This window comes from Phodopus roborovskii, unplaced genomic scaffold (genome assembly GCF_943737965.1).
Source record: "Phodopus roborovskii unplaced genomic scaffold, PHOROB, whole genome shotgun sequence".
NCBI classification, from domain to species: domain Eukaryota; kingdom Metazoa; phylum Chordata; class Mammalia; order Rodentia; family Cricetidae; genus Phodopus; species Phodopus roborovskii.
Window position 1 is genome coordinate 13,814,973 of NW_026126480.1, and position 11,073 is coordinate 13,826,045.

The following is an 11,073-nucleotide window of genomic DNA, read 5'->3' on the forward strand; positions in this document are numbered from 1 at the left end:
GCAAGAGGGGAGGTTTCCCATCCCTCACCTGGTCACCTTCGATCTGAGCACTAGTTCCCCCCACCCCTTTGGAAAACCAGTCACCATTAGGTTTCTGTATCCAGGTCTTACACAGATGTAGCTTTGCCTCTAGCCTGATGAGTAACTTTGGCCCAGACTACAGCTCCTCACCTGTATGGCTGGTGATTTTTTTTTCTTCACTGTCTCATTAGATGTCCTATCCAATAGCCACACTAAAGACAGGGTCCCTGCCCAGCCTCTCCCAGCCCCTGACTCCTCGCTCTCACCCCCATGATGATGTCCTGACTTCTGTGCATCGTCTCCACATTCCATGCTCCATGGCCCTTCCCTCCTCAAGGTCATTCACCCAGACTTATGTCACTTAATGCATGCTGAGGCAGGGACCACTGGGAATTGTGGGACTTAGACCTGACTTTGACTCAAGAATGTGTGGTGTGCAGAGTTTTGGAATATCTTCACATTCAGATTCGTTCACACCAAAGCCTACCAAAGGTACTTGCCTATGGTCATATGGCAGGTGAAACGCCTAACTTCTGGGTTCAACCTCTGTGGCCGGAAGTAAGGGCTCTGTATCCAGCCAGCTCTTTTGACCCTCCTGCTTAGTTTGTAGCACACCCCATCTGCCAGCAAGTTCTGTCTTCCATCTGGTGTGGGAACCTGGCTGGCTGGCGTGGAAGCACCACCATCTGGAAACTCTTCGTGGCCTTTCTCATCTTCCTCACCATGCCCTTCCTCTGCATTGGCTACTGGCTGGCACCCAAGTCCAGGGTACGAAGACTAAGATGAGTGACACGTTGCTTTGTGTTCTGGAAGCAAGCTCTCCACTGGAAATATGCAGGTGGACTGGGGGCAGGGGCAGGGGTTACAAGAGCTGCCAGAGCTTGGCAAGAGAAGGAGTAGAAAGGTGCCACTCAGGCTCCTGACTGGGTGGCCCAGGGGTTTCAGGAGGTCAAAGGAGCAGGTTTAAAATAGTGGTGACGAGTGAGTGACAGCAGGCCTCTGACAGCCATGCTTTCCTGTCTCCCCGGAAGCTGGGTCACCTGCTGAAGATCCCAGTGTTGAAGTTTCTGCTGCACTCTGCCTCCTATCTGTGGTTCCTTATCTTCTTGCTGGGAGAGTCCCTGGTCATGGAGACTCAGCTGAGTACCTTCAAAGGCCGCAGCCAGAGTGTCTGGGAGACCTCGCTACACATGGTTTGGGTCACGGGTATGTAGGAGAGAGCCGTTTAGTGTGGCCAGCTGCCAAGACCCCCATGGCCAGCTCTGGCACTGGGCCCCACTGAGATTCAGCCACACTGAGCAGGCTGACCTTAAAATAGAGCTGGTATACAACTGGAATCCCAGCACTCAGGAAGAGAAGGCAAGAGGTTAGCAAATCCGAAGACAACCAGGGCTACATAGTGAGAACCTGTCTCAAAGAGGCAAGTGGCTAAGATGGTTCAGTGAACAAAAGCACTGACAGCCTGAGTTCAGAACCTGAGACAAACCTGACTCAGAGAACCAACTCCCACAAATTGTCCTCTGACCTCCACACAAGTTAGGGCATGCACACACACAAATAATGTTTAACTTTTAAAAAGATAAAAAGGAGTCCTTAAATATTTGCCTAATATGATTTGGTGGGGACTGGGAGGCACAATGGAGCATCCCACCCCGAGCTACTTGCTCTCTGAGTGTCACCAGCCTTGCTTCCTGTGCAGGTCACAGCAATCATGAGGTCAGTCTGCACCAATGAGGGGATCCTTATTTTTCCAGGTCACTTTGCACTTGGATGGATTAAATTTTTCAAACCCCACCCCCACCAGTGCTCTGCCACTGCCAGCTAGCTGTGGCCTGGAAGGAGGAATGCTCCGCCCCCTCCTCTCCTGACCCTTCTCCCCTTCCAGGCTTCCTGTGGTTCGAGTGTAAGGAGGTATGGATCGAGGGCTTGCGCAGCTATCTCCTGGACTGGTGGAACTTCCTGGATGTGGTCATCCTGTCCCTGTACTTGGCGTCATTTGCACTGCGCCTCCTTCTGGCTGGGCTTGCCTACATGCACTGCCAGGAAGCCTCAGACAGTACCACCTGCCATTATTTCACCACGGCTGGTGAGGAGCATTGCCTTTCTCTTCGCTGTGATAAAATACCCAGCAAATAGCCAGGTGGTGGTAACACGGATATTTAAATATTTAATTCCAGCACTCAGGGGAGGCAGGGGGATCTAAGTGTAAGGCCAACCTGATTTACAGAGTGAGTTCCAGGACAGCCAAGGCTACACTGAGAAACCCTGCCTTGAAAATAAAAAAAAAAAAACAACAACAACAACAACAAAACCAAAGCAGCTTAAGACAGAGCTATTTTGGTTCGATGAGACAGTACATCCTGGAGAGGAAGACCTGGTGGGTGTAGAGATAGCAGGTGACGTGTGTCCACAGTCAGGAAGCCGAGATGAATGGTGCTTAGCTCCATTCCTCCTTTTTTTTCTTCATAGTCAGTCCAGGAACCCAGTCACATTCAGAGTAGGTCTTCCCTCCTGGCAGGGAGACCCAAGGTACTGGTCTTCTTGGCTCTCAGCCACTGCCCATGCTACCCTGCACAGAGCGAAGTGAGTGGCGCACAGAGGACCCCCAGTTCTTGGCCGAGGTGCTCTTTGCTGTCACCAGCATGCTGAGCTTCACCCGACTTGCATATATTCTGCCAGCTCACGAGTCTCTGGGCACTCTGCAGATTTCCATTGGCAGGATGATCGACGACATGATCCGGTGTGTACTCTTCCCATACTCTCCCTGCCTATGGTTCCTCCCCCCACAGACTCTGTCTTCTGAGGTCCCTCAGCTCTGTGGGGTACAGGAGTTCTTGACCATGGTCTTCTCACAAGACTGTGAGCTCCAGGGACCTCTGAACCCTGGAATATAGAGGCAGAGTGTAAATGTGCTTTTCCCAGCAGGGAGGTTTACAGCTCCTGCCCTCACCGCAATGACAAACCACCAATAGCAGAAAGAGCCCTTATGGGTGCATTCTAATCCCATTTCTAAGACAACTCCATGCCTCACTTATTCTTGGAAATTGAAGTCAAAAGGCAAAAAGTAAAATAAACAGAGCCAGAAAGCAGACCTCTCCTTCCCAGGTTCCTTTCCCCAGAGCCTGACTTCTAGGGTGGAGATCTGCTCTGACCTTTCCACGTCCTCCTCCCTGCCAGGTTCATGTTCATCCTCATGATCATCCTGACTGCCTTCCTCTGCGGCCTCAACAACATCTACGTGCCATATCAGGAGACGGAGAAGCTGGGCAAGTATGCTGAGGCTGAGGCAGGGCGGGGGTGGGGGGGTGGGGAGCAGATGCCTGGAGTCTCAGGCATCTTTCTGCTTCCCTTGTTGGTTCACTCAGCTAACTCTCTTACTTGCCCAAGCCCTCACTGATTCACTTTGGCAGTTACTAATTTATTTGATCACACATTCACTTATTTCTAACCCTTCTATTTGAAAAATGTCAAAATCTTATGAAAACATTAAATGAAGAGATTCACTGGGCACCCACGCCCTTCTTCACTGGGACCCACACCCTTCACTGGGCACCCACGCCCTTCTTCACTGGGCACCCACACCCTTCACTGGGCACTCACGCCCTTCACTGAGTACCCACACCCTTCTTCACTGGGCACCCACGCCCTTCTTCACTGGGCACCCACACCCTTCTTCACTGGGCACCCACGCCCTTCTTCACTGGGCACCCACACCCTTCACTGGGCACTCACGCCCTTCTTCACTGGGCACTCACGCCCTTCTTCACTGAGCACCCACGCCCTTCACTGGGCATCCACGCCCTTCTTCACTGGGACCCACGCCCTTCTTCACTGGGACCCACACCCTTCACTGGGCACCCACGCCCTTCTTCACTGGGCACCCACACCCTTCTTCACTGAGTACCCACACCCTTCTTCACTGGGCACCCACGCCCTTCTTCACTGGGCACTCACGCCCTTCTTCACTGGGCACCCACACCCTTCTTCACTGAGTACCCACACCCTTCACTGGGCACCCACACCCTTCTTCACTGGGCACCCACACCCTTCTTCACTGGGCACCCACGCCCTTCTTCACTGCGCACCCACGCCCTTCTTCACTGGGCACCCACACCCTTCACTGGGCACCCACACCCTTCTTCACTGGGCACCCACACCCTTCTTCACTGGGCACCCACGCCCTTCTTCACTGCGCACCCACGCCCTTCTTCACTGGGCACCCACGCCCTTCTTCACTGGGCACCCACACCCTTCTTCACTGGGCACCCACGCCCTTCTTCACTGGGCACCCACACCCTTCTTCACTGAGTACCCACACCCTTCTTCACTGGGCATCCATGCCCTTCTTCACTGGGTACCCACACCCTTCTTCACTGGGCACTCACGCCCTTCTTCACTGAGCACCCACACCCTTCTTCACTGGGCACCCACACCCTTCTTCACTGGGCACCCACGCCCTTCATGGGCACCCACGCCCTTCACTGAGTACCCACACCCTTCTTCACTGAGCACCCACGCTCTTCACTGGGCACCCACACCCTTCTTCACTGGGCACTCACGCCCTTCTTCACTGAGCACCCACACCCTTCTTCACTGAGCACCCACGCCCTTCACTGGGCATCCACGCCCTTCTTCACTGGGCATCCACGCCCTTCTTCACTGGGCATCCACGCCTTTCTTCACTGGGCACCCACACCCTTCACTGGGCATCCACGCCCTTCTTCACTGGGCACCCACACCCTTCTTCACTGGGTACCCACGCTCTTCACTGGGCACCCACGCCCTTCACTGAGTACCCACGCCCTTCTTCACTGGGCACCCACGCCCTTCTTCACTGGGCACCCATGTCCTATGGGGTGTCACTGTTCGTTGTTTTGCTGCCACTTGCTTGTTCTGTTTCTGTTCTTTTTCTCTCTCTCTCTCTGTACTTTTTTGTTTGCTTGTTTTTGAGACAGGGTCTCACTATATAGTTGTGGCTGTTCATTAGGTAGATCAGGCTGGCCTCAAATTCACACAGATCCACCTATTATCTGCCTCCCAAGTGATGGATTAAAAGTAAATTGTAGCCGGGTGTTGGTGTCACACACCTTTAATCCCAGTACTTGTAAGGCAGAGGCAGGTGGATCTCTGTTTGAGGTCAGACTGACTGGTCTACAGAGTGAATCTCAAGTCAGCCAGGACCGTTTCACAGAGAAACTGTGTCTCAAAGAGAAAAAAAAGTTAGTTCCAGGGGATCCAACACCCACTTGTAGCCTTTAGGGACCCTACACACACATAGTGCACATAAATTTACCCAGCCTCCTAACACACAAACACATTCAATTAATTAATTGAAAGAGTTTGGCTAAGAACGGGACCTGACTAACAAACACTTTCTATTGCATCATATTAGGGAGCATATTGTGGCTTTGACCCTTGGTCAAGAATGCCTCTCCATTGTAAATGCATCAGAGAAGCCCTTTCACTAACAGTGAGGTGTTCTGACATATTACAGCTAGACTACTTATAGTCTGTACCCACTGGATTTAATGGCCATGGAAGATTTTGAAGGTCAGTGGGATGTGAGATAAGTTCTCAAGTAGCCCAGGCTAGCCTTGGACCTGATGTGTTACTGAGGGTGTTCTTGAACTCTTGATTCTCCTGTCTTCACCCCAAATGCTGGAATTCCAGGCATGTACCACCCTTTCCAGCCACAGATAATTTTTACTTGAATCAGTTTCTACAGTGGCCATTTTGAGGCTGTGACTTTGTACATTTATCAATTGTTTGACATTTATTGTCTTGCATCCTACTAAAGGAGTACTTGCTTGTAGCTGTGCATGGTGGCACATGCCTATAATCCCAGTGCTGGAGGTAGAGGCAGGAGGAGCAGAAGTTCAGGGTCATCTTCTGCTGTTTAACATGTTTGAGGCTATCTCAGACTGCGTAAGATTTTGTTCCAAAAAGAAAGAAAGAGCTGTGAGATGGTTCAGTAGGTAAAGGAGCTTGCTGCCAAGACTGATAACTTCAGCTGGATCCCCGGGAACTGACTCCCGGAAGTTGTCTGACCTCCACACCTGTACTGTGACATTTTCAGAACACACACACACACACACACACACACACATGCAAAAACATGCATATTCAGAAATAAGTAAAAAAATGAGTAAATATAAACAGTTTTTAGAAGTATTGTGACTGGGGGGGGGGGTGGAGAGATGACTCAGGTTAAGAGCACTGGCTGCTCTTCCAGAGGACCTGAGTTCAATTCCTAGCACCTACATGGTGGCTCACAACCACCTATAATGTGATCTGGTGCCCTCTACTGGGATGCAGGCATGCATTCAAGCAGAACACTGTATACATACATACATACATACATACATACATACATACATACATACATGTTATATTTATATATAAATGTACTTATATATAAATAAAATATATTAAAAAGTATTGTGGCTGGAGAGCTAGAGAAATGACTCAGCAGTTAAGAGAACTGGCTGTTCTTCCAGAGGACCTGAGTTCAATTCCCAGCACCTACCTGTAAGCTCACAACTGTAACTCCAGATCCAGGGGATCCAGCACCCTTACACAGACATACATGCAGGCAAAACACCAAGAAAAAAAAAGTATTTTATTTTGGCTGAAGATTTCAGATGAGATAAACAGTAGGCATATGGCTGAGGGTAGTCAGGAATATCGAAAGTTAGTGAGTGGAGGTATACCAGATTAGGTCGTATTTAGGAAGGTTTCCCTTGATGCCATATAGAGGGCAGAGTGACAAAAGACACATGCAGGGAGTGAGATGCCTTCCCCAGCAAACACAAAGGACAGAATGGTGTGGACAGGACAGCAAGCACTGTTGGGGTTAGTGGGAAAGGCAGATGAGAAGGGCTTCCTGGAGGAGGAGTCACTTCCTGGAACAGGAGCCACTGGGGCCCCTGCATCTATGCTCCACACCACACATCCTCTCCTACCTAGACCAGAAAATTTTCTTAACTTGTCTTCATGCCTTCCTCTTTTATCTCTCTCCCTGCCTTGCAGTTGCTGAAAGAAAAAAAAAAAAAAAAAAAAAAAAAAAAAACATGATTTTTTCCAAATGTAATTCATGTGTCCCACTCTGTCCAGAACTCTTCATAGATTCCTATTGTTAGACAGCCACTGAAGAGTCTTTAGTTCTATTCTATAAAGCCCTGTGTCTTGGGTCCCCCTTGTCTTCCCATCTCACTCTCACCTTTAACCTCCCCAGAACACAAGGGCCTTGGAGACAGGAGTCTGCTTCTTATACATCATTAGGTCCTTAGCATCCTGTCACTATGCTGCATTCAGTAAATATGGCTGACTAAGAGAATAAAGGTGGAGAGGCTAGAGAGGTGGCTCAGCAGTTAAGGGCCTTTCTGTTCTTGCAGAGGACTCAGGTTTGGTTCCCAGCACCAGACTATCTGTAACTCCAAGTCCAGGAACCCGCTGCCTCTTCTGACCTCTGCAGGGCTCTAGTATACACATGGTACACATCCATACTCACACACACACCCACATATACACATTTGTGTGCATATATATCCAAAATGAAATGTATATACAGAATACACATTTACAAAATAAAATAAAATTTTAAATAAAGGTTGGTGCTAAGAAATGGCAAATGTCTGTATTTACAAAGATGGCACAAAATGCTTCATGGACACAGAACACCTTTTGTCAGGTCTTCAGGAGAGAGAACCCAGGCTTCCCTCCCAACCCAACCCCATTTTTCTCTCCTTTGCTTGGCCCTGCCATGCCAGCTTCAACGAGACATTCCAGTTTCTATTCTGGACCATGTTCGGCATGGAAGAACACAAAGTGGTGGACATGCCTCAATTCCTGGTGCCTGAGTTCGTGGGCCGGGCCCTGTATGGCATCTTTACCATCGTCATGGTCATCGTGCTGCTCAACATGCTCATTGCCATGATCACCAACTCCTTCCAGAAAATTGAGGTGGGTAAACCGAGGCAGGCTAGGCAGGAGAGGAGGGAAAGGAATGGGGGAAATGTGGTGCCAAGACCCTTGGGTGCCTGCTCTGCCCCACTATTGTTTCATGCCTTTGGACAAGTTCTCCTCTGTACAAGAAGGGCTCTAGTACTGCTGCTGCTGTCGCTAGTCGGCAAGTCTAGTACTCTTCGCACTTTGTCTTATTGCTGCTGCTGCTGCTGCTGCTGCTGCTGCTGCTGCTGCTGCTGCTGGTGGTGGTTTGGAGGCATTGTAGAATACTAAGAGGGGACACAAGAAGGAAGTAGATAGGTTGGATTTGCAGCCTGGAAAATAGGCTGAGCAGCAACCAGAATTTAGAGACAGGGAGTGGGAAAGGGAAAAGCATTCCAGGAAAATGTTGTTGATTGATGGAGGTAGAAATAAGAACAAGAAGAAAGTGGCTGGTACAATGGAGAGTAACAGATGGGAAGGCAAAAGAGAGGCAGAGTGACTGAGCCAGGGGACCAGTGCCAACATGGACCTTGCCTAGCCTCCTGCCTCGTGGTCCCCAGGATGATGCTGATGTGGAGTGGAAGTTTGCTCGCTCTAAGCTCTACCTGTCCTACTTCCGAGAGGGTTTGACACTGCCTGTGCCCTTCAACATCCTGCCCTCCCCAAAGGCTGTCTTCTACCTTGTCAGGTAATGGCCTCTGCTCTTGCCCCTGTACACTACCCAGCTCCTGCCCCACTTTCCTAGGCCCTGTTCCTTACTAACTTCTTTTCGCCATGGTAATCTCTCAGGAGAATTTTCTGGTTCATTTGCTGTTGCTCCTCCTGCTGCAAAGCTAAGAAGTCAGACTACCCCCCCATCCCAACCTTTGTGAGTACCTTCTCAGCCCGATGTGCTTCCTCGCCTGTGTTGCCTAAGCCATCAGTATGTCCCCAGAGAGCCTGCTCCCAATTCCCACTCTCTTAAATGGCCTCCATTTTCATCTTCCTGGTTCTGTCTGGATCCTGCATTTCCAGTTCAACATCCTGCAGCCTAGACATGATTTCATACCATCTCCAAGCCTGGGTTCCAGACAACCAAACTATAAGAAATGGGTGATTTAAACAGCGTATGGAAAAAGCCTCCCAAGGAATCAGAAGGTTGACAGAAGCAGAAAGAGGTGGCTGGGCATCCAAGAGGCTCCCTACTTCCCACCATTAGCACCGTAGCACGGCCTGTCTGGGATGAGAGCTTTTCTAATTTGGACCATTGCTGCCAGTTCTACAGGCCTCTTTCCCTCCCATCCCACTCCCACCTCTCAGCCTTCACCATACCCTGTCCTCCACAGTTGCTTCCCCTAATTGGCTTCCATCTGTCCTCCAGGACTGGGCTGTAGGAGAGAAACCAGGGACAGAAAGCTTGCATAGATTTTGCCTTTCTCGTTTATTCTTGGTCAAGAGACAGTTGAAAATAATTCACTTTGTCTTTCATTACAGACCAACCCTGGGGCAAGGGCAGGGCCTGGGGAAGGAGAACATGGGTCTTACCGCCTTCGTGTTATCAAGGCTCTGGTACAGCGCTACATAGAGACTGCTCGGCGCGAGTTTGAGGAGACCCGCAGGAAAGGTCAATTGCCCACCTCTAATCCTTACCCATTGCTGTTCATGACTCTCTTGGGAAGTAAGCCTCACACCCAGACTTCCCCTCCTCACTCAGTTAGGGTGCAGGCTTGTCCTTTCTGCCCTGGAAAGTCCCAGCTTGCCCAGCTAACTGCCTGACTCAGAGACTCTGCCTTTATTTACATGTTATTATGTTCTCATTCCCTCATTCAACCCATGTGTGCTCACATATTCGATTTCCCCCTTTCTACCTCTGCACTCCCTCCCTTCCTACCCCTCTCCCTTCCTGTCTTACTAAGTTTCCCAGTCTGGTCTCTCTCTCTCTTTGTTTTTTTTGGGTTTTTTTTTTTTTTTTTGGTTTTTCCACATAAGGTTTTTCTGTAGCTTTGGAACCTGTCCTGGAACTAGCTCTGTAGACCAGGCTGGCCTCAAGCTCACAAAAATCTGCTGCCATGGTCTCCCAAGTGCTAGCATTAAAGGTGTGAGCTACCTCTGCCGCTGCCACCACCCGGCTTCCCAGACTGGTCTTGAGCTCACTTTGAAGCCTAGGCTGGCTTTGAACTCTCCATCCTCTTTCCTCAGTCTCCCGACCAGATGGGGTTTCAGGCCTGCACCAAGCTGAGCTAAGGCTTCCCTTCTTTGTGGCTGCCCTGTGCAGCAACCTGCACAGCTTTTCTATCCCCCTGACCCCTCCGTTCTTCCAGCCCTCCCTTAGGATCCAGATAGTGTGTCCCAGGGTTCAGTAGGGTGGGGGTGCGGGGAGACAGAAGCGGTGCTGACAGGCTCACCTTTTGAGGGACCTCTCTGTCCTGATCCATCTCAGACCTGGGCACCAGACTGACAGAGCTGACCAAGACTGTGTCTCGACTGCAAAGCGAGGTGGCCAGTGTGCAGAAGACTCTGGCAGCAGGTGGGACACCACGGCCTCCCGATGGTGCCAGCATCCTCAGTCGCTACATCACCCGAGTGCGCAACAGCTTCCAGAATCTGGGCCCCCCCACCCCTGAGACCCCAGCTGAGCTGACCATGCCGGGGATTGTGGAGACCGAGGTCTCTTTAGAAGCTGGCCTTGATGATGTAGGGGAGACTGAGACTCCAGCGTCTGGAGAACCCAGCCACTCCTCCCCTGCTCATGTGCTGGTGCACAGGGAGCAAGAAGCAGATGGGGCAGAGGACCTGCCCCTGGACGAATGTCTGGAGACCAAGGGCAAATCCTAACACAACAGAAGGTTTTCTTCTGTCACTGAGTGAAGCAGCCTTGTTGGATAAAGCAAGTGCCTCATAGTAGAAGACCATGGTCTTCTTTGCCTCAGTAAAATTTCTGCTGTGGGGAGTCAGGTAGCAATCCTCATCTCTTGATCCCTTCCTGTACTTCACCCTAAAATGGACCCCATGTGAGAAGGGTAGAGAGAAACAACTTGCTTTGGTTCTGGGGTTTAGAATCCTACTTTGGGATTCCTTAGATCTTTAGTGGAAAGAGTTCTGGCCTAGGAGGCTGGAGGCCTGGAA

General features: G+C 50.5%; 1 protein-coding gene across 1 annotated transcript in view; it reads left to right on the forward strand.

Annotated features, from left to right (window-relative positions):
• Xndc1n (XRCC1 N-terminal domain containing 1, N-terminal like) overlaps positions 1 to 10,857 on the forward strand; it is a 28,459-nt gene extending 17,602 nt beyond the window's left edge. The window contains exons 14-23 of the mRNA XM_051192442.1: positions 625 to 789; positions 1,053 to 1,227; positions 1,907 to 2,107; positions 2,599 to 2,761; positions 3,199 to 3,291; positions 7,791 to 7,983; positions 8,529 to 8,656; positions 8,758 to 8,836; positions 9,442 to 9,571; positions 10,388 to 10,857. Of these exons, the coding sequence (XP_051048399.1) occupies positions 625 to 789; positions 1,053 to 1,227; positions 1,907 to 2,107; positions 2,599 to 2,761; positions 3,199 to 3,291; positions 7,791 to 7,983; positions 8,529 to 8,656; positions 8,758 to 8,836; positions 9,442 to 9,571; positions 10,388 to 10,782 (1,722 nt within the window). The 3' untranslated portion in view covers positions 10,783 to 10,857. The remainder of the gene's footprint in view (positions 1 to 624; positions 790 to 1,052; positions 1,228 to 1,906; positions 2,108 to 2,598; positions 2,762 to 3,198; positions 3,292 to 7,790; positions 7,984 to 8,528; positions 8,657 to 8,757; positions 8,837 to 9,441; positions 9,572 to 10,387) is intronic.
• Positions 10,858 to 11,073: the final 216 nt, after the last annotated feature.